The sequence below is a fragment of the Diadema setosum genome, chromosome 16 (assembly GCF_964275005.1).
Source record: "Diadema setosum chromosome 16, eeDiaSeto1, whole genome shotgun sequence".
NCBI classification, from domain to species: Eukaryota; Metazoa; Echinodermata; class Echinoidea; order Diadematoida; family Diadematidae; genus Diadema; species Diadema setosum.
In genome coordinates this window covers 12,296,200-12,319,305 of record NC_092700.1, presented here as the reverse complement: position 1 = coordinate 12,319,305, position 23,106 = coordinate 12,296,200, and the positions used below count along the sequence as shown (strand labels likewise).

Sequence of the window (23,106 nt, the reverse complement as noted above, 5' to 3'; positions counted from 1 at the left end):
TGTGTTGTATTGTCCAACTGTTGCATTGAACGTAATAATGCAATTGAGTCTGGAATGAACAATTGCCTGAAGCGTGCACGAGTTGGGAGAGGACAGAACCTTATTTCAGTTATCGAAAGGAAACAATCACCGAGTGCATGCATGGGTAATGTCTGTTTTGAATACAAATAAAAACATGTCATATTATTATAGGGATGGCAACCGATTCATAAATCCCCCCCCCCCCCCCGCATCGACATACAGTGTAGATATGCACTGAATTGATCTGTGTATTTTATAGCCATAACAAAAGAAATCATAGGCATACACACGGGCAGGATTCGAACCTACGACCATCTTATCCACTAGACCACCTGACAGGCGTCTTATCCACAAGACCACCAAACTTCTAACCGACAGCCAGTGCGATATGATAGTGAAAGCCTTATATTCGCTGTTATTATTAGAACAATTACAAATTAATATATTTACGATACAAGTCTACAAAATAATGACAGATTCTATATCAGTGTATACATCTGAATGCATGTCAAACCATAAGAAAAAAAATCCTCTCTGCATAATCTCTATAGATATAGATGTATTAGGTGCTTCAATGATAGAGTCCCTACATAAAGTGGCCCTTAACAAACATTGTCCAATGACCCATGTCACTAAATTGATAATATTCTAATATAAAACAAGAAAATAAAAAGCATTTGGAGAAAGCGGGCACAAGGAACTTCAATTCCTATGGCATGTATGGCTAGATATTTAAGGTTCAAATTTGTCGTAGATAGGACCTACCTGTCGCTTTCAAAGTGATGCACAAATTAATGAAACGTGTACAAGTTACTATTATTTTCACTTTTGTGGCTGCAGTCTTTTTTTTAAATATGTCACAGAATGTTGTTGTTGTTTTTATTGCTGTTGCTGTTTCATTTTTTCCATCTAAGAAGATGGCTGGATAGCTCATATTCAGCTGCAATAGCTGGTTTTCCATGGGGTCCAGTTACTTAATAGAAATGATTAAAAAAGTTTCACGACGATACCAAGAAGTGACAGCTATCTGTATTTGATGCCGCGAGATGAAACGTTTTTAGCACTGCCTAATGGACGACTGGCAAATATTTTTTAGCAATAATTTCATTCATTCAGTCATTTATTTCATTTCAAATAAAATGCAATCAATCAAAGACTAACATTTTGTGTACATAGCTAAATGTACCGAATGCAATATTTTGTGTCATTAATCAGCTTTTTCTTCATTCACTTTCTTCTTCTTCATTTTCATCCTTTCTTTCTCCTTCTCCTCTTGTATGACGGAAAATTGTCATTATTATCATGATAATTTACTATCATAATTGTTGTGATCATAGAGAGAGAGAGAGAGAGAGAGAGAGAGAAAAAAAAGAGAGAGCTGGCATGCTCCCAACGCCAACTTTCGGGAAAACCAGGGACTTCGGACGAATGTAGAGATGCCAGTCAACGTGACGCAAACACTCCCAAAGCACATTTTTCATTTTCTATCATTTGTTCGAGTTCATATGAATCCTGTTTGTCTTTGCCATTGCTGTAGTCATCTCGGTTTGGATCTGAGGTTTTAGGCTCTTTGGCCCATGACTGGACTTCGGCTGTCCCAAAGATGCTGAACACGATGAGACCAAACATTGACACACCTGCTGTTGACCAGAAGACTAAGCGCCATCCGTGCACGTTTCCCTGGCAACGGAAAAGAGAATGAATTAATCTCTGTGTGATGACAAGTTGCATGAATTGGATTAATGACATTCAGTGTATTTGCCTGGACTTTTTGTCATAAATGTGATCAGCTTCTCAATAATACGAATGCCTGGTTACTCAGTAAGAGATGCCTTGTTACTCAATAAAAGAGATACCCAACTTGCATGCGAATTGGAACTTGTGTTAACGAGTTAACAATTGGTGCAACTCGAGCAATAAGGCAGAGCAACTTGTCGATGATGAGATATTTTCCAGCTGTGATCATACCGCTATTAAAAACAACTCACCATCAGTATAACCTTACATTATCATTGTACCACTTTATAATTGTCAAAATGATAATTCGTATCAGTATCATGATTTGCAAATCACATAAAATCAAATCAGATCCAAGCATTAAGGGTGAGCAACCAAATACCTGACATATACAGGAAATAGTTCAAACCTAAAACTAAATAACAACACATGTGATATTTGTTTCATGATGGTAATGTAACAGAGTAAACTGCCGTGAGTGTCAGTATATGAACGTTCATTTTCATTTGAATGCAGTTAGGATCACGTGAAGCATGTTGTGTCCATAAAATATGTGGGTGATACTAGTATATAGTCACCATAGAAGGCAAATCCATGACAAACACTTCCTTTTTTCGAAGACAGTTTCAGCTAATATTGTTTGCATGCATTGTTTGAATCTGAGGGACAGGTCGGACAAACTTGCATATGGGATTATTTCGTCAGGGTCAAGATTCAAAACAATGTATAAAAAGGACTTCCGAATTTGAAATACATAGTAACGTTTTGACACTACAAACTGCCGTTGACCATGAAGCTACGCCCAGTATCCCCACACCAAAGTTACCAACCTCCTTGGTTGTCAATGCGCCGATGAGGAGCGGAACGAGAAAGCCTGCCGTGCCAGCGAAACAGTTGATAATGGCGAGGAGGAAGCCCGCGTGTTTAGGAGCAATGTCAAAGCCACAGATAGACGCACCGCACAGACAGAAAGCACTGCTTCCAAGACCAAGCGTGAGCAGCGCTACAACCAATGTGACGTCACATCCAACGTAGCCAACGGACACTAGGCAGATAGTGGATGGGACGAAACCTTGCGGAAGAGAATGTATAGAGTAGTATTTTGAATAATTAAGACAGACTTGAAACATATGACGTTATATGTCTTATATCATCTTCCATTTTTTCTTTCAAAAATCTGCACTATAGTCACAAAATAAGTATTAAAGGAGAACTTATTTTCTGACTTTTAGATTAATATTTTAACAACTATTAATTTGTTATACAGAACAGAGTTTCAGAATTTATCGTGTTTGGGATAAGGAATAAGAATCTTTTCAACAAACTGAACATAGATAATGACATAGCAGCTTCACCATAAGAATGCATGAGCGTGGACTCAAGGAATCAGAACAAAAGAAGAAAACAAGCATATATTATTCACAGGTGACTTTGTTTAGCAAAGCGGTATTATAATGAAATTACATTGCTGCATTTCTGAAATATGTGAGCTTTCTACTCATGCATTCTTATGGTAAAGCTGCTATGTCATCATCCTTGTTCAGTGTAATTTGTTTTGGGGTTTTCAGAGTATTGGTTCTCTGCTCAAGAGCCACAAAAAAAAAATCTAAATATGGAGCTGTAGACTTATGTACTACATGATGTGAAATGAAAAAAAAATTCCTGGACTTTACCTTTAAATACTCCAATAACTAATCTAGTTTGCGTCTTGTAACAATATGAAGCAAAGGTATATATTCTATTCTCAGTGGATTCTTTTAAATTTTTAAGAATTTTAAATCATTTAGCATATGATTAGTCAATGATTCAATTTCTGAATCTCTCTTTTATGCTGTGTGAAAGATTTTATTATGCACTTTAAGCACTCGAACTGAATGGTAACAGGAATTATAACTAACCCCCATTATTATTATTATTATTATTATTATTATTATTATTATTATTATTCTCATTATTATCATTATTCTAAGGTTATACCTCACCACTTACAAATGCTCTTGCATTTTAGATACATTGTATTGTTGATTCAGACTCTTCTTAAAATTGATTTCCTATAATTATCGTAACATCTAATTACAAACATTTCCTTTTACAAAGACCTAAAGCTTCAAAGGTGAGATAATAACTTGGATGACTGCTTGTTTCTACAATCTGTAAATTAAAAAAAAAAATATGAATGGTATAATTATTCATAAATCATCTTCAACAAATGAATCTGCACATAATCATATAGAATAAATACTGTATGGTATACTTCCTGATGCTAGGAGAAAATATTGTACTTTTTTTTTGTAATGCAGAAATAACATGACATCAACCTGGATACTTAACTACATGTTGAATATAGAGCAAAATGATGGCGTTGACAGGTTCATGAATCGTAATAACGAAGTAACTGAATAAAGTCATATTAATGTTAATTCTTTCAGTAATCTCTTTGCAAATGTGGGTTTCACTCTTATAGGTATCACAGACGAATATGAACATTGTTTCATACCTTGGATCATCATAATTCCACAACATATAGTACATAAATCGACAGCTCCATGTTTAGATTTGTGGAATTAATTGTGGTCCTTGAGCAGAGAAACCAATACTATGAAAATCCAAAACCCTAGTCCCTGTCTCTGATTTGTATCTTCATGTATCATAACTTCGTATAATAGCGCATATTTTATTCATTGGAATTAGGGCTCGGTCGCCACAAGTTGTTTTTTTTTTCTCTTTTTTTTTTCCTAGAGATGTGCCTCATCATGTTTAAGTTGATGCCATTGTTATCTGTACGTTGTTTGCTGAAAATAAATGTCGTTGAACTGCACTGAACTGGACTGAACTAAATTAGAAAGGGAATGTTTGAGAGCATTTTACTGACGGATGCCGACATGAAGCGGACTATCGCCCCGCCTGATCTTGCGATTCGTTAATCCATTCTCACTATCACTCTCAACACCACCCCACGACCTAGCCAGAAGATCGTCACTTTAAATGCTTCCTATACAGTAATATAGAAATAATTTTGTGAAGTATCTTTGTTATCATGAACTTTATGTCATTATCTTTTATCAATGGTCACATTAATAAAGTCATCTTCATAGGCACAATTTTTACATACATTACACACACACATACGCATATATATATATATATATATATATATATATATCCCTAGTTGGCACCTTAGGGAGACATATTGGGGGGAAGTGTCTTCATTAGGGAGACAACTGGTCATTAAGGAGACAATTTTCGTGTCTCCATTGCGTAAACTGCCATTGAACATGTAATAATAAATTTGCATATAAAACAAATGGAACTGTCTTCCAAATGACCCATCTAGGAGTATATATATAAGTCTAAGACATTTCAATTTTTATTCAACATTTTGAATTCAACCAAAGAACATATATATAAATGCATATATGTATATATGTATATATATATATAATTTATATTTAGGGCAATATTATCATATGACTGTATATATATATATATATATATATATATATATATATATATATATATATATATATATATATATATATATATATATGCGTGAGCGCGCGTGTCTGTGCATGTCTTATTTTACCTAAGACAGTGAGAAGTTTTCTTGTTGCTGTTCTGTCTAATATTGAACGGCTGATGATGAAGTCCGCCAAATATCCCCCAAGGATCATTAGCAACCAGTAGAAAAAGAAAGGTAGGGCGGAGATGAACCCCGTCTGCAATCAGGAGAAGACAAAGAAGATTTTCTTCTTGAACATTTCGTTCGAGGTGGTCGTCTTGAGTACACATCGTATCTCTTTTTCTCAGCACGGTAGTCTTGTGCTTCGCCAACAGACCGTTTCTCTCATGAATTACGATGATTCAAGGATGTTTCTGTACTACAGCCTAATTACAAACCATTTCATTCACGGTAAGACACGCAAGCGAGATAATGGCAACCAATCGAGTTAAAGGTATGGGAGGGGTTATACCCCTTGTAATACGAGAGAGCTTTTGCATTGTAGATTAAAAATTTTACAATATATGGCACGCACTTTTTATAGAATATTTGCAACATTTGTGATGAAAAAAAATAGAAAAATTAATATTCTGTTACGGATTAAAATCAATAGTGGTATCTGTAACCTCATGATCCACTAGTACGCTTTAACTGTGTTCTTAGTTTTTTATGGAAATGGACCGGAGTGGTGAAGGTTTGAGAGCTTAATTTTGCGTTTTCAGAAATGAAATTCAACGATTTGGTGCATACTTTTGGTGAAATATCTGGAAAATCTTAAATAAAAAAAAAAGACTTCACTTCATCCACTTCATGCTTTCTTTGAATATCGCAGCAACCTAAGGTTTTTTTTTTTTTTTTTTTTTTGTAAGTTACTTAGGATAATGCCTGATGAAAGTGACAAATAGCGAACTGTAACTTTTGAAATTGAACATATAGCAAACATAATAAGTATTACGACAAACTATTTCATCAATGCGAATCAATGAAAATAAGAATAATTCATGATGATAAGCCTTTAATTCTGCCCAAGTCTATTCCATTCTAATCTCTCTCTCTCTCTCTGTTCAAATAATATCACCTATTTTGCCTCTTTACCTGAAGATGGAAAAACTCCAGATTCATACGAAGATATACAGGTGTTGATGAATTCCCTACAAATTATTGACAATAACAGTGGAGTATGAGGGATAATAGGAGCATATTAAAGGGGCATTCCAGACGATTTTCATTATTTCACACCATGTAGTACATAAATCCACAGTTACACGTATAGATTTGGGGAATTTATTGTGGTCCTTGAACGGAGAACAAATTGTACTATGAAAAACCTAGAACAAATTACACTGAACAATGATAATGACATAGGAGGCTCACTCATATCAGATATATCGCAAAGTAATTCCATTACAATACGACTTGCTCAACAAGTGCTCCTGTGTAAAATTATGCATTTTTTGCTTTTGTTCTGCTTCCTTGAGCCCCCACTCATGCATTCGTATGGTGAGGCTGCCATGTCATCACCCTCGTTCATTGTTATTCCTTCTGAATTTTGAAAACATTCTTTTGCATGCTCATGCATTGCTTACTCATGCATTCGTATGGTGAGGCTGCCATGTCATCATCCTCGTTCACTGTTATTCTTTCTGAATTTTGAAAACATTCTTTTTCCTCATCCCAATCACAATAAATTCTGAAAACCTAAACCCAGTATAACCAATTTATTGTTATTCAAGTGTAAAAGCCTGAGAATCATCCGGAGGTCTCCTTTAAATTTCGCCCCAACAATTATGAAGCATTTGCATGCTTAATTCACAACGGCATCCAATAAGCCAGTTCGTAATTAGCTCATGTACACATTGATACAAATGACCTTTCTTTTTTCTCAGTTGGTTAGGCACTTCACTTTTCAAAGCGGCATAATGCATAAGCTTGCCCGACGTAACAATTTATGGAATTCATATTCAAACAAAGAATGGCCAATTGACATTTCAGGAGGCATCCATTTCATTGTTTTGTATTGAATTCATTAACATTTTCTTTTGATATTGCCAAATACCAGGCTTGCTGTCAGGTGGATGTGCTGGCAAGCACCATCTATATCAATATAGGGATACATGAATAATCATCACATCACAGATGCTTATCTCAGTGAATTAACAAATCAAAATGCCTGTTGGTACAAATGACCTTTTTCTGCTCATGCGCAAAGTGAAACTACGAACTGGTCTATAACCTCAGCATACCTCACATACATCATCCTAATGATTTGTGTATCCTATAACCGACCTGATATATGTCAAAGTTGAGCACGTCAGCCAGGTAAATAGGAAGGTTTGTAGTGAATAGGAAGAGGATCCAAAGCACCGCGAAATCTGCTATGCACACCGCGAGCAGTGGGACTGACGTCATGATAGACCGCCATGGCGTCACACTGGGTTGCTAAGCAACAGAGAAAAGAGTACGGGAATTCACTTGTAGCACCTTACCAATGATAATGAAGTACACTTGTACTTATCCTAGAATCACAAAACCATAAAAAAATCATAAAATTTCCTTTGGTATGCCTCCGCCATAATTCATGGTTCTCCTCATAGGTCAATGTGTGATGACAGTTTCACATAATTGGCAAAATATTAAAATGACAGGTTTGTCACAAATGTGCTGAATGTTCAACTTCCTTGAACTAGGTTCAATTGGATAAATGACTAATAAGTTGTCAGAGTGCAGGTATTTGGGAATTTGAGGATTTTTACTTGACTTCTGACCCTTTTATAACATTATGCATTGAGTAATCTACAAGGTATGGAGAAAAAGTGTAATTTCAATATAAAATGGTAAAATATTAGTATTTAAACCTGGCCTTTGACCCTTGACCTTTGACCTTAAAGTTCCAAAGAGAATCACTGTGAGGTAGAACATGCATAAGTATGTAATAAGTTTCATGATGATACCTTGAGTTCTTTTCGAGATATGGAGGAAAAAGTAAAATTTAGCACTTGCACTTGACCTTTGACCTTTTGGCAAGAAACTTCTCACAGAATATCTATTGGGTAATACATGTATATTTCAAGTTTCAAGAAAAATCCTGCAGGCATTGCATAAATATGAGGGAAGTAGTGATTTTTTGAGGAGTTGACCCTGACCGTTGACCCCCTGACCTTTGACCCGTGACCTCAAATTCCCGAGGTAATCACTGCCAGTCAGTACATGCATATATACTAAGTTCCACAAAGATACCTTGAACCATTTGCGAGATATGGAGAAAAACGTTCAATTTCAACATTTTGACTTGACCTTTGGCCCTTGACCTTTGACCTCATGATCCGAAACTCTCTCTGGAGAATCTTTATTTGGTAGTTCATATATACACTAAGTTTCAAAAAAAATATCTTGAGGCATTGGACAGATACGGGGGAAAAAGTGAAATTTTGAGCATTTGATCTTGACCTTTGGACCTTTAACCTTGAGCATGTGCACCAACAAGTTGATAGGCACAACTTCACCCACTCATACATATACATGCCAAGTTTCATTAGGATACCTCGAAAGGTTTTTTAGTTACGCTGTCCACAATATTGATTACGGACAGACGGACGGACGGACGGAAGGACAGATGGACGGACGGAAGGACGGACGGAAGGACGGACGGAAGGACGGACGGACGGACGGACGGACGGACGGACGAACAACCCGAAAACATTATGCCTCCGGCACCACTTCGTGGTGGAGGCACAAAAACAGGAACCCAAACATGCAAATCAAACAAAATGCAAGAAGACGGTAATTTCACGAAGAAAAGAAATGAACAAGCAATAAAGACAAATGACGGAAAGATTAAGTTGTTATAATACGAAAAAATGAGTCAAACAGCATGTATTGAAGGACAAAAAAACAGAATGATATTCCGTGGAAGGGAGCTAATGGGAAGACATAAAAAATGATGATGATGAGTTGAGTGCACTGTGTCCGTCGAATGTTTCGAGCTGGTTGCAAGTTAAATTCTTAATTAAAGAGCAGCTACAGGGAAGAGGGAACGAAGAGAAGAGGGGTGGGTGAAATAGGGAAAAACACTAATTAAAATGCTCTGATGGCGGTACGAATACACCTTACTGTTTGCTGAAGTCCCACAGCTTTGGTGATGTAGTCACGTTCGGTGTCCGATATTCTTGGATGCGAGGAGGGCGAGTCGTACACAAGGCTTAGCCAACCTACACACCACACGATGCTGAGTAAACCTGCGAGATTTAATTATCGCAATTAACTTGTTAATATGTGCAAGCTGGATGACAGAATTGATTCCGAGAAACAGGAATATTGTTCAAAATTGGCAGGCTTGCAGTATGCATATTTGATATGATAATTCTAGAATCGGAGGGAGCAGAATATTGTTATCACGGAACGTACAAGAACCAAAATTGTCATGACCACGGTATTGATGTTTTGCTATCCACTAGAAAATTTCAATTTCATTTATTAACCTGCGGTTGAAGAAAAAAAAAGAAAACGTATCGCAAAGCAATGACGATAAAAATAACACAAAAGAGACGCACGTGCATGCGACATCATTTACTCGGATTAGGATTTTTTTTTAGGTTAGTTTCTTACGGTTCTAACAAAAGATCGTTCTTACTTTGGCTTTTGATCTGCTTTTAACCAAGTTTTGGGCTGACTTCCTGCGAAATTGAGAATTCTATTTTTGTATTGCCATCTTGTGTCACCTTCGCGACAGTGTGATGTCGGCATTTGCGATTGCAAGCACGAAATAAGACACTTTTTTTTCTGTCAGAGTGTGACTGTTCATGTTGACCATTTGCGATGGATCGGTGCTTCTGTTTGTTTTCTACAAGCACGGAGAGCTATGGCTTTCGCCGTGAAGTTGTACAGTCTCGTGATGGTGAATCTATATCATTTACGCAATATGAATGTTAGTAGGATAACTTGTGTGTTCATGTGTCACTTTGCTTTTGACGCGTATGTAGACACGCATGCATGCCTCTGTGAGCACAAAATTGGACGATAAACCCTGTTTGGTGGGTTTATGATATGTGCGAATGTCTGATCTGTAACTTTTGCATCTTACCAGAATTAAGGCGAATTATTTTAGACCCTATCATAACATACATAACTAGAAATGTCGCTTTGGCGACTGGTATGCCTCCGCCATAATGCATGATTTTCCCAATAGGTGTAGATAGTACATGTGGACACTGTGTGATTACATTTTCACAAAATTGGCAAAATATTGGAATGACATGCACAAGTTTGTCACAAATGTGTTGAATGTTCACCTTCCTTGACGTAGGTTTAATTGGATGAATAGGAGAGCATGTATCTAGGGATTTAAGGACTTTAACTTGACTTTGACCCATTCATACATTTAGACATTGAGTAATTTTCAAGGTACAGGTGTGGAGAAAAAGTGCAATTTCTGAATTGAATAGTAAATTGTTACCATTTTCATCTAGCCCTTGACCCTAAAATTCATAAGATAATTACTTTCAGGTAGAACATGCATAATATGTACTAAGTTTCAAGGTAACTTGAGCCACTTCCGAGATATGGAGGAAAAAGTTAGTTTTGACCTTTTGACCTTTGAGGCAAAAAGAGAGAAAAAAAAAATTTCCAGAGAATTTCTATTAGGTTACACACGCATACACCAAGTGTAAAAAAATAACCCTGCTGGCATTGCATAAATATGAGGGTAATAGTAAAATTTTGAAGTCTTGCACTTGACCTTTCACCCCTGACCATTGACCCCATGAACCCTACATTCTTTAGATAATCACTTCCAGTCAGTATTATGTATATACTATGTTCCATGAAGATACCTTGAACAATTTTCCAAGGTACAGAGAAAAAAAAGAAGTTTCAATATTTTTACTTGACCTTTTGACCTTTGACCTTTGACCTCATGACCCAAACTTTCACCAGAGAATCTTAATTGGGTAATACATGTATACACTAAGTTTCAAGAAAATCTCTTCAGGCATTCAATAGATATGGTGGAAATAGTGAAATTTTATGTATTTGACCCTGACCTTTTGACCTTTGACCTTTGACCTCATGACTCAAACTTTCACCAGAGAATCTTAATTGGGTAAAACATGTATACACTAAGTTTCAAGAAAATATCTTCAGGCATTCAATAGATATGGTGGAAATAGTGACATTTTATGTATTTGACCTTGACCTTTTGACCTTTGACCTTGAGCATGTGCACTCAAAAGTTGATAGGCACAACTTCACCCCCTAATACACACACATGCCAAGTTTCATTAGGATACCTCAACAGGTTTCGATAGTTACCTTGTCCACAAAATTCATTACAGACGGACGGAAGGACGGACGGACGGACGGACGGACGGAAGGACGGACGGACGGACGGACGGACGGACGGAAGGACGGACGGACGGACAACCCGAAAACATAATGCCTCCGGCACCACTTCGTGGCGGAGGCATAATTATGTTCTACCTAAAACCCCTTTTACACTTTCAAGGATCGGATCACGGATGACCATGGATCGTCGATCCGGGATCATCCGTACTGTTTCCGGAATGACCGTGTTGAATCCGTGAAGTCATCCGGCATGTCCGCGAAAAAAGTGGTCGCCTGAGAAGCTTAATTGACCCATACACATCTCCTTGCTGTTGTTTTTTTTTTCTTGTGTGTTTTGATTTGTTTTGTTTATCTTTGTTTATGTCATGATGATCCCGCAAAATGAGTTTGCAACAAAGAGATTTGCCTTTATGATGTCGACAGGCAGAGGCGTATGTAGGCTGCTGTAGATTTTCTGGTGTGCTTATTATATAGCTCTGGGCTCGGCATGTCGCCCGAGAACACACACGAGAATGATAAAGTATCAAAAGCAATTTAAGCAAATGTCATCTGTCATCATTTTTGGGATATCCGTGTAAGGACCGCGAAGGGACCCAGTTGCATCCGTGCTCTTCTCTGATGTCCGCGTTAGCTTAGTATCGTTTCCGCTGTAGTCAGCGTTCATTCCTTGTCTGTCCTTGTAGGCACCGTGCTTGTCCGTGTATATAGCCCCCGTACTTGTCCGTGTAGAGCACGCAGTTGGGATCATAACCATTATTCACGTCGGCATTGAGAAGAAAATCGATATTTTGCATGCCGGAACACCATGGATGACGATCCGTGGTCATCCGTGAGCAATCCGTGAAAATGTTAAAGAGGCTTAAAGGTAGGGGATACCTTTTACAGACCTCCCAAAATGCAGCAAAACATTAAATATGAACCTCAGGGGACTTGTTTATGCCACTGCTGAGAAATTTGGAAGTCAACAGTTATCTACAATTTGAATAATGCACAAAACTCAACTACTCAGTAGTTCTGTGTGTCAGCCACACTTAAGCCTTTTTGTTGCAGTCTTCTGTATTTTTTTAATCTATAAACACAAATCTAAAAGTATAAGAGCTGATGTAATAACATATAGAGTGTGTGGCAAGAATGTATATAGAAATGTTCGTAAGTTTTGACGAACTTTCTTCACAAAATATACATGATGGACACACATGCAGTGCATGGGTCTGCAAAGGTAGCCTAGTAATGTACTGGAATTTACAGTGAGCCCCGAAAAAAATTCAATTCAAAATCTAACGTCAATAAAAATGTACTAAATGTTACCTTCCACTTTCAATACTTTATGGGAGTTTCTAAAAGGATACTCTCTTCAACATACCACTGTATTTATACAACTCTTCATTTAAGGCATGCAAATGGGATTCCCTACCTTTAAGGACAGATTACACGACGAGAAAAGAAGACATACACTTATGTATATGAAAATGATTAGAAAACAGTGTGCTTGCAACTGCACTGGGTAAGAAACCTGAAGAATTAAATATTACGAAGAATTAAGCAACGTTTACACTTTGGCGAGTTGGAGTCGCGAGTCGTGCGCGAGCTGTGCGAGCTCCAACTCGCGTTAACTCGCACAAACTCGCGCGAAATGTAATTTTTTTTCCTGGAATTTGCATGAGTGATATAAGACTCAACGCCGAGTTCACTACGCTCTCTGTACGAGTGAACCGAGCTCGAAACGAGACATACCGAGCTTAGTATGAGTTGCAGTGACCTTTATACGACTTAAAGCGAGCTTTAAACGAGTTGTCAAGATTTTATTACGAGTAATAAGAGTTTCATACGATCGAGGAGCGGGAAATGCAAATTTTTGGCGCTCAAAGATGGATGCCAGAAGCATTTTCGCTCTGCTTGAAGAAGAAGAGACCCTGATCTTCTGCACGATTGGTGCGACCCTGTTGTCAGGGAGGCGCCGCAGAAAAAGAGATGCTCAAGAGAGGACCAAAATGCTTCAAAGGAGGTTTTGGACAAGACCCTGGTTGTTGAGGAGGCCAAAGTACGGACACTATGAGACGCTGATGGCGGAGTTAGCTGGTGAAGACCTGGACGGTCTTGCGGGGGGATATGACAAGGCGAAAGAAGACCTTCGTAGATCTCTGACCTCATCTGCTCGCTGCAGGAGCTACAACATAATAAAAGGATACCAGTCACTTCAATACTCATAAGGATACATCGTTTATATTTCACCATGTTACACAAAACTAGTAAGTTATTGAGCAGTTAACCAGGAATTATACGGTATCACGAAATTATCTCGAGAGTACTGAAACAAAACAAAAAAATCCCAGTTAACCAAAATATTCTGCACACGTAATAAAACATATTTTGAGATCTTGAGATTAATGACAGTAATGTAACACTTTACTGTTCCTTTTCTTCAATACAGAACAATGTTCATTATCATAATGTTTAATCACCTATTAATGTATCCTAGAAAAACCCCAAGAACTGAATAATTTTAGTAATAATTTTGTGCGTTACTTTAATTCATGTTAGTGTAAGGGACAATGCCTGATCAAAATTTTTGTTCACTGCAACACTTAGTGTTCAAAGCTTGTTTTAATATCGAGTGTTAAAATGTACTTGCGAATCTTTGTTCCTTAACATCTGCCATATCAATTCAAACATAATTATGTAGGTGAATATATACAAAACTGCAATATCAGCGAAATTGAGAACAGTTTGAAATTCACATGTTAAAAGTAAGTAACTCCTTTATAACATTGAGATTAAATATTTCCAATTACTCGGATACAACTGGTTGACAAAAATGTAAATTTAAAGAAATGCCTATCGTGAAAGCATGCATATAATTTTACTTTGACGAAGTTAACTCAAACAAATAAGGTTTCTGTGTGGTCAATCGCAATTTACGTGTTTAATCTCTTGTTTTGATGTTAGAGGTAATACATGTATTTAACATTATGTTCAGTTAAAAAAAATGAGCTGCATGTCAAAGTGCTTTCAAAATATATGTTTGGATGTAAAAGTTACATTAAACATAATTATGCTTCACAGTAAGCATTCTGTCCTTCCAGAGTGAAAACCTAAAACTTCACCTCATGGACAACTGTACTGGAATTATTATTCTAGCAGATGATAATTACAATTTTCATTAAAATTTCATGTCCTTACATGTTTTCAGAATATATGTTGGGATGTAAAAGTTAACCTTTGAAAAAATTATGCTTCACAGGAATCATTTAGTGCTTCAAAAGGTGAAAACCTAAAACTTCACCCCACTGTTCTGGAATTACTACTGTAGCAGATAATAATAAAAAAGATTATAAACATCTTGGTAGTGAATGTGTGTCGTTCGTTATTTTCATATTCTTGGTTGTTTTAATCAATCTGAACATAATTAGACAGGCCATGTAGCTCATTTTAAGAATATTTTTAAAAATCGACCAACCACAATGTTGCAGTGGCCTTAATGGATATACGTGTTGAGTATCCTTTTCACCGGTTTTATATCATGGCGTTATCATGATAAACACACGAACGGAGTTTTACCCTCTAACAATATGGTGGATTAGTCATTTTTGTTATTCGTACATGTACTTGTATTAAAGAATAAATGTTCATAAAATACATGTATTACTCGATCCGTACTCTCTTTTCTTTACAACAATTCACCCCACATTCACCTTTTCCGGCAGTTTTCTGTCCTTGGCTTCTTCAGAGGCCACCTTGGGGGTTGTACACCTCCCTTTCATTTTGCCCTTGCCCTTGCCAACAATTGATAAGTCGGTGTAAGAGGAACCAGCTTCATGCTCTGCTGGGGGTCATCAGCTTCTTGGGTGGTCTGGTCATTCTCACTGCTGTCATCATGCCCATCAGTCTCAGTATCCCGGTCGGAGGAAGAGTATTTAATTCGTCTTCTCTTGGTTGGGATGCTACTTGTCCTTTAGAGGTCTGCAAAAAATAAGTAAATCACTCGATCAACATCTTTTACAAGAAAGACACACGATGGCGATTTCTATATTTTGTTTAAATGTAGCTTATTACAGATCTTAATAAAATCAAATGCATATTTACCCTTCCCAATGTTCTCCCTTTCATCCTCACAATATGACCCTCCAGGACGCGGAATGTATTGAGAATCCACTGATCTCTCTCACTGTAAGGTGTGTCTCTGGTCCCCTTTCCAGACTTTGGGTTCGTCAGACGGCTGTACTGTGTCCTCATAGACTTGAGGAAATTGTTCAGCTGTTAAACTGGAAACAAAAATCGAACACTGGGAATTTAGATCACATAAATTAATGGAAAGAAACAAATAACTTTATTAAATTCTTGTTTCTCATACATTAAAGTATAGCTAACGGGATAAACGAAATGTGGGGGTCAAAATTTTCAGGACTAAATATTATGCATGTCATGTTGTCAGTTGTTTACAGGATTTTCGATAATTATGGCAATCATAATCATAGTAGTAATCATGGTAATGAATTCAACAAAATATATTTAGCGAAACTCCGTTTTGCCGCCAGAGCCCCCCCCCCCCCCTAAATAATAGATATTAATATTCATCTTCACTTACCGGAGCACACCGGATCGTACTCCTTGGCCTTCTCTTCGATTAGCGTTGTCTTCTTTGCAGTATCCTTGTATGACTTTAGTCGCCTGTTATACAGACAATCGTGATCTCTGTACCACTCTGCTCATTCTACTTCTTGCTCTTCAGTGAATGTGTATGCAGTGAGGTGTTTTTCGTCTCTTCGGGGTGGACTTCTTAGGGGTGGACTTCTTGTTTGGGGTGGGCTTCTTTGTTCTTTTTTTTTTCCGTCTTCCCTGGCGTGCCAGACGGAGAACCTTGCGAGTGGAGAAAAATGGGTTCATTTTCCTCCCCAACCAGTTCGACAGGCGAGGCCTGATGCTCAGTTAGTTTGAGCTTGGACCTGGTCTAGTTTGGTGTCTTGTTCTTTTACCTGTCTCTGCTCGTCATTGATCTCCTCTTCCGTCTCCATTCTCTCTTCCTGCACTTCTTCTACTTCTACCCTTGTTTGAATGACATTATTCTTTCGGTGTTTAACTACCTGAATGGCCACAACTCTTGGATCTCTTGGGTCGGGGCATATTCCTCTCCTATTTTTGCTAGTTGTCATAATACAGTGACAATGTCCGTTTTAAAAGTACGTGTACATGCGTGGGTCGATTAAAATGTGCTCTCATTTTGAAATATATATGGAAAAATATAGAACACTGGATATTTATTATTCATCTGGCATGTCAATGTGCATTTGCAACGCAATCTGACTAAACTCATGCGAAACTCGCTGTAACTCGGGGTGCTCGATCTGAACTCGCGCTAATCTCGCGGGCACCTCTCCTTCACTCGTAATACGATCGCAGTGCTCGTATCTCGCTCTAGTAAACTCGGAATGCACTCGCGTATACTCAAATATGGCGAGTTATTACGAGTTATTACGAGTTTAACTCGAGCTTCTTTCGAGTTATTGCGAGTACCGCGAGTATATAACGAGTCTAGCTGAGTTCAGCACGAGTTACAGCGAGTTAGCAAAAATTTTGAACATGTTCAAAAATTTTGGGACTGCTCACGACTTCAAGGAGAGTTGTCCCGAGCTTGAACGAGCTCCGCCGAGTCATGCCGAGTTGTCGCGAGTTATCCCGAGTTACATGGTGAGCTTCACGCGAGTTATCGCGAGTGCCTCATTTTGGCAACTCGCCTTAACTCGCCATAGCTCGCCATGTCAACTCGCCAAAGTGTAAACGCTGCTTTAGGCCTGAACCTGTGAAGTAAAAAGCAGAAGACCAGCCGCCTGCTTCCCTCGAACTTGTCCACAGCCCAGCGACAGGAAGACCGATTATCTGCCCAAATGAGGTTCCTGTAAAAACACAGAAAGTCATTCAGTTGTCATTTTCCCAAATGCAGGCGTCACACTGTCCCGAAGTTGAATAAAGATGGACACACAATAAAGGAAATGTTCAAATACTGCTATGAATGCTCCAATGCTGCTCTAACATCGGATAATACGTTGGGCACCTGGAAAGCCATGCCATATAACCGTCAGGGGAGTTTCTGAGATTGCGAACAGAATGTCGCACTTTGACTATTGATCAGCTTTGTACCGGGTTCGGCACCTACCTCATGCAAATCAACAATTTCATATTCGTATGGCCATCCTGTGCCAATTTCCGGACAGTGTGAAGCCAGGCTTACAGGAGACTTAATGATGATTTTCAGATTTTTTACAAATGAACACCACGTGTATGAATAACACGTATAAATTGGTTATACTAGGCATATTAGGTACAGAGTAACAGAATTCAAAGTGTTTGGGATAAGGATAAAAATGTTTTCAAAATTCATAACAAATTAGAATGAACGAGGATGATGACATAGCAACTTCACTTAAGCATACAAGATGGGACGCTCAAGGAAGCAGAACAGAGGAAGAAAGCATGAATAGATTCTTCCAGAGTGGACTTATCGACCAAGTGGTATTGTGATGGAATTACATTGCTGCATTACTGGAATATATGAGTCTTCTACATGCTATTACCTTGTTCAGTGTGCTATGTTTAGAGTATTTGTTTGTCTGTTTAGGGAACGAAATAAATTCCACAAATATACACATGGTACTATTACGTGATGGTAAATAAGTATTGTCAGAAATGTCCCTTAAGTCCAGCATGATACTTGGTAAACTCAACTAATTATATGTTCGGCTAAGAACTATTTACTATACTGTCTACTTTCCGCAACAAGGCAAACTCTGAAATAAATGGAGTGTCGCATAATAGTTTAGATCACAGAAGATGTGAGGGAACAACATTTGAAATTACACCTCTTATGAAAATGAAAGTAAATTCGTTTATGTAAACTACATCAAAAATAGATAACTCGTTGTTACATTGATCACACAGCATCAGAATGCTTGAGTAACAGACCTGAGAGTCCGATGGATATCAGACGACTTCTTTCTTCAGGAGGAGCCCATCTGGCCATGATGGCGTAATAGACCGGGTACCTGCAGCCCTAGCAAAGTGTATGCATGATAAGGTTGTTATTTGTTATCTATTGTCTAGTGAGCAGAAAATTAGTAATATATATATGTATGTATTATATATATGTATATATATATATATATATATATATATATATATATATACATATACATAAAATCTTTATACATCTTGGAACTTTCCACGTGTTGGACTTCGAATGTTGTAATTATAAGAAGAACGAGTCTCAAATACGCAATGGATCCAACAAGAAGGTGTTTTGTTTTGTTTTTTTTTTTACAAAATTTTCAGCCTGCCTCAGGCCTTCGTCAGTGTAATGTACTCGTATACTAAAATAAAAGAGCACTCACTATCGGCTTCTTAGCTACTTTGATGATTCCCAAGATCTGCTTGCTAACAGAACGCTGACCGGGCTTTTAATAAGAGTCCCATTCAATTAACCACAACGAGTTTTTTATATTTTTTTTTATATTTTTTTGTTTTATTGTCTTAGTATACGAGTACACTACACTGACGAAGGCCCGAGGCAGGCTGAAAATTTTGTAATAAAAAAAAACAAACCTTCTTGTTGGATCCATGGCGTATTTGAGACTCGTTCTTCTTATAATTATATATACATGTATATACATATATATATATATATATATATATATATATATATATATATATAATTAAAGATTTATTGAAAATAAATACATGTAATGAGACAAATAATATTGTATTCATGGGGAACATGTTGTGGATTAACATTGGATTGAAAGAGAGTTTAGTGTTATGTTCAGTGATTTTGGAAAATTATATCGTGGTAATAATGGAAAGACTGGTAAAATTCAGCTACGAGAAGAGTGTTTGAATTGTTTTTCGTGCTCGATCTTTTCTTTCTTTTGATAGAAAATATGTGTACTTTTTTAAAGGATTTGAGGGATCTCGGCAGTAAGAAATCCTTCGGGCTAAATAAACTTCTTCCCAGCTTATCAAATAAGCACTCACTTGATAGGCTCACCTTTATCGCATATATCTAGGCAGAGGATCATTCCCTCGTTTTTCAAAGCTTGGGGATAAAACCTTACATGTGTACCTAAAAACAAAGTCTCGCGTGACGTAAGTACTTATCGTCACATCTCACTTTTATCCACTGTAGCCAAAAGTTTCGAAAGAGCACTCACTAGGATCGGCTTCTTAGCTACTTTGATGATTCACAAGATCTGCTTGCTAACAGAACGCTGATCGGGTTTTTGATAAGAGTCCCATTCAATTAACCACAGCGAGTTTTTTGTTTTTTTGTTTTTGTATTTTTTTTAATTGAGATTTGTGTGGAAATCTTGCAAAGGTAATATGGTTTGGGGAGTCATTATGAGACTGAAAGAAAGAGACTTTCGATGTCATGCCCCATGACTGCTTTTGTTGAAATTATATAGGTTATTGTAGCTGTTGCTGTTTTTTTTTTACTCTGATGTCCAATTCCAATTCCTATGGGTTAACTAAAAGTAGCTGTGCATTTGCTCAAAGTAAATGTTCTGTGGAAACAAAAGGAAACTAATATATTATGAATGAGAGGACAATAAGATGGATGTAGAATATGATAGAATAGCTGGCATGAAAAGGCCAAAAAAAAAATAGGAATGACTAAAACTCTACCACAGACATGGAAACAAAAACACATACGAAATCAGATTAATATGTGCGACGGAAGCCGACAAGGCTTTTCATGATAACAAAATTAGTGTCTAAAGAAGTCTCACTGCTTTCTTTTCGATTCACGAGTAATAAATCGTTAGACATGTTGATGGCGCGTTTTAATGTCATTTTAGGTTTTCATCACATATGGAATACGTATAGGATCTGTTACTTACAATATTCCATATATATATATATATATATATATATATATATATATATATATTTATAGTGAAAACTTTGAGCAAAGAAAACGGGTTTTCATCGGGATTCGAACCCGAGACCTCCGGATTACTAGACCGGTCAGACCGGTGCTCTACCGACTGAGCTATTGAAAGCCCTAGTTCGGTGTTCGTCCCATTTATTCTCTTTGCTCTTACGGTCAGAAGCTATAGTGTGTGTATGTGTGAAATACCTCTACCAGACCAGAAATGACCTGGTCTATGCATAGCCACGTCACGCCTGCATGGGCCGCTACTGGTACCAACACGTTACACACACCAGTCACGCCAAGACCAAGACCGAAGAACCAAACACTAGCTCTGCTGTATTTATTAGCAAGGTAGCCGACTGGGAGTTGAAGTATCAGGAAGCCGTAGAAGTAGGACGCCAGGATAAACTCTTGTGTTTCTATGGTCCAAGAAAATGGACCGTCCTGCGGAAATGGACGGACAAACAAACAAATGAACACACACACATAACATACAATGGCAAATTTATATCAAAGAACCTTTGAAAATGAACCTTTATACACAAGCACTTTGAAACGTTCCTTAAAAAGCTCTTTAAAAAAAGAAGGCAAGGAGAAGAAAAGAGCTTGTTATTATTGTAGACCTCAATTAAAAGTGGTAAGTGAGAACAAGCAATGCTGGGTGCAACGGTAACCACATCAACGGAAATCCAAAGGCCTATGAGGTGAAAGTTGTGTGCACGTAGTTAAAAGGGCCATATACTGTAGGCTTTGGGGCGGCCGGGGACAAGGAAGAACTACTAGCTCTCACCTCTTTCAAACGGGATGCATTGGAATTGTACGCCGAGCAGAATTGGGAAGATGCATTGGAGTCCCTGTGGTGTAACTCTACATTAAGAGCACTGTCGTTAACCATTGCAGTCATGGCAATGCTCATGGTGACCCTTGACATGTAGCCGCAGGCAAACACACAGAAGGCCAGGTAGGCAATGATGTAACGTGTTGAGAAAATCATTTTCAAGGCCGCTGTAAAGGAATAGAACGCGTAGCTCTTTACTCAAACATATCATGCGCAAAAGTAAATGCAAGCACGTCTTTATGTAGGTGAAAGAAGTGTCGTTCATACCTTAAAGCGGAAGAGGCACGTGCTGCCGCGACTTGGCACTGTATTTGCACACAGTGTTGTCGACTTGTGCACTTCGACGTGCTCTTACATCTTGACACTTATACGGAGTTGGCGTCAGTGATGATCAACACACTCATTTTAAGATGGAAAGACATTGCGGTTTTGTGATCACTTGATATTCTATGATCTTTGAACTTTTTTTCTCTTTAATCTATGACGGGGACAATTGGAATAGCATTTGCCACGCAAATGTGTTGAACCAGGCATGCACGTTTCCGTTTGAACGGGAAAAACAGGTGAAACTTGAAGACATCAAATTGGTGGCCGAATTTTCCGCTACGTTTCCTGTGCACATCTCTGATCGTCTTCCCACATAGAACCAGGATTGAGGGAGGTTCAAACACAGTCATACAGTTAAATCCCGTTATATTGAGGTTCTCCTTATAACCGTATTCATAAAAGGGACATAAGCGTGAAGTCATGTACCAATGATATTAATCAAATCTAGAGCAGCCTTTTTCCATTGTTACAGTATCGTACAAGAGTATATACATTGGCAGTGAAATAGATGGATCATGGGTGAATAGTTTGATACAACATATAGAAAAAAAGACAGGCCTTGAAGAAGCGTTCTTCGTTTTTCTTTAAAAAAAAAAAACAACTCATCGCATGTTGTATATTTCTTTTTGTTTTTTTCAAAAGTACACGCGTAGGGTTGAATTCCTTGCAACAAAGGGGTACATCCAACCAGCTTCTTGTTTTACGATGTACTTACATAACTCCCTGGATTTTCTCTCTTGTCCCGACGTCTCATCATGATAGTTCAGAACTTTCACACCGTCCGTTAGTTTGCTATCTTCCATGCTCCTGCTCTGATGTCGATGTATCTTGACCACTTGACTCTCTTTGTTTTCTGTTGTCATTGCTTGAGATAAGGAACAGTCATATTTTAATAAACACCGTATACACTCGCTCTCTTATTCACATCACAAATTATAACTACACTTTGGGGCATTTGAAGTGTCGCATGGGACCATTGCAAACAACGTACTTTTATAACATGTATAAGCTATACTGAGTGCGCGTTAGCTTATGTGTAAGAGTGTGTATACTAAGGGGCGGATCCAGGAATTCCGTAAAGGGGAGGCGCCTTTGCAGAATTAAAGGAGGCGCACGCACCCCCCTCCATTTTTTACTTTTTATTTCTTTTGTTTTTACCAAAAATTAAGAGAGGGTGCGTGTATGTGTGTTGTGTGGTACGAACTCAAATTTACTTCTCTTGCTGTTCACTGATTCGAAGTCCATCATGGAGCTTTTGTTGTAGCACCACAGTGTAAAAACATCGGTGTTAGATTTAACACAATGGGTGTTAAATCTAACACCGATCAAGCTTCAATAAAGGACCACACCCACAGGTGTAGAAATGTATTGTGACGGTGTTAAAAAGTGTTCACCTGGCACTTCGTGGTGTTAATTTGACACTGT

General features: G+C 37.9%; 1 protein-coding gene across 1 annotated transcript; it reads right to left on the bottom strand.

Moving 5' to 3' along the window:
• Positions 1-1,381: 1,381 nt before the first annotated feature.
• Positions 1,382-22,484, bottom strand: LOC140239585 (sialin-like). Its single transcript, XM_072319416.1, has 10 exons — positions 22,397-22,484; positions 21,307-21,521; positions 20,721-20,960; positions 18,554-18,641; positions 17,392-17,487; positions 9,368-9,492; positions 7,544-7,696; positions 5,342-5,474; positions 2,589-2,830; positions 1,382-1,701 (listed from the first exon to the last, which is right to left on the bottom strand). The coding sequence occupies exons 1-10, from the start codon at positions 22,482-22,484 to the stop codon at positions 1,465-1,467; spliced, it is 1,617 nt and encodes a 538-aa protein (XP_072175517.1). The 3' UTR covers positions 1,382-1,464.
• Between the last annotated feature and the right edge of the window lie 622 nt (positions 22,485-23,106).

Excerpts from the sequence above, each read along its gene's own strand:
- LOC140239585 (XM_072319416.1), bottom strand. The coding sequence starts at position 22,484 with ATGGAAGATAGCAAACTAACGGACGGTGTGAAAGTTCTGAACTATCAT. Across the intron at positions 7,697-9,367 it reads CTGTGGGACTTCAGCAAACA|CAACCCAGTGTGACGCCATG; the intron begins GTAAGGTGTATT and ends TCTGTTGCTTAG. Across the intron at positions 2,831-5,341 it reads AAAACTTCTCACTGTCTTAG|GTTTCGTCCCATCCACTATC; the intron begins GTAAAATAAGAC and ends CTCTTCCGCAAG.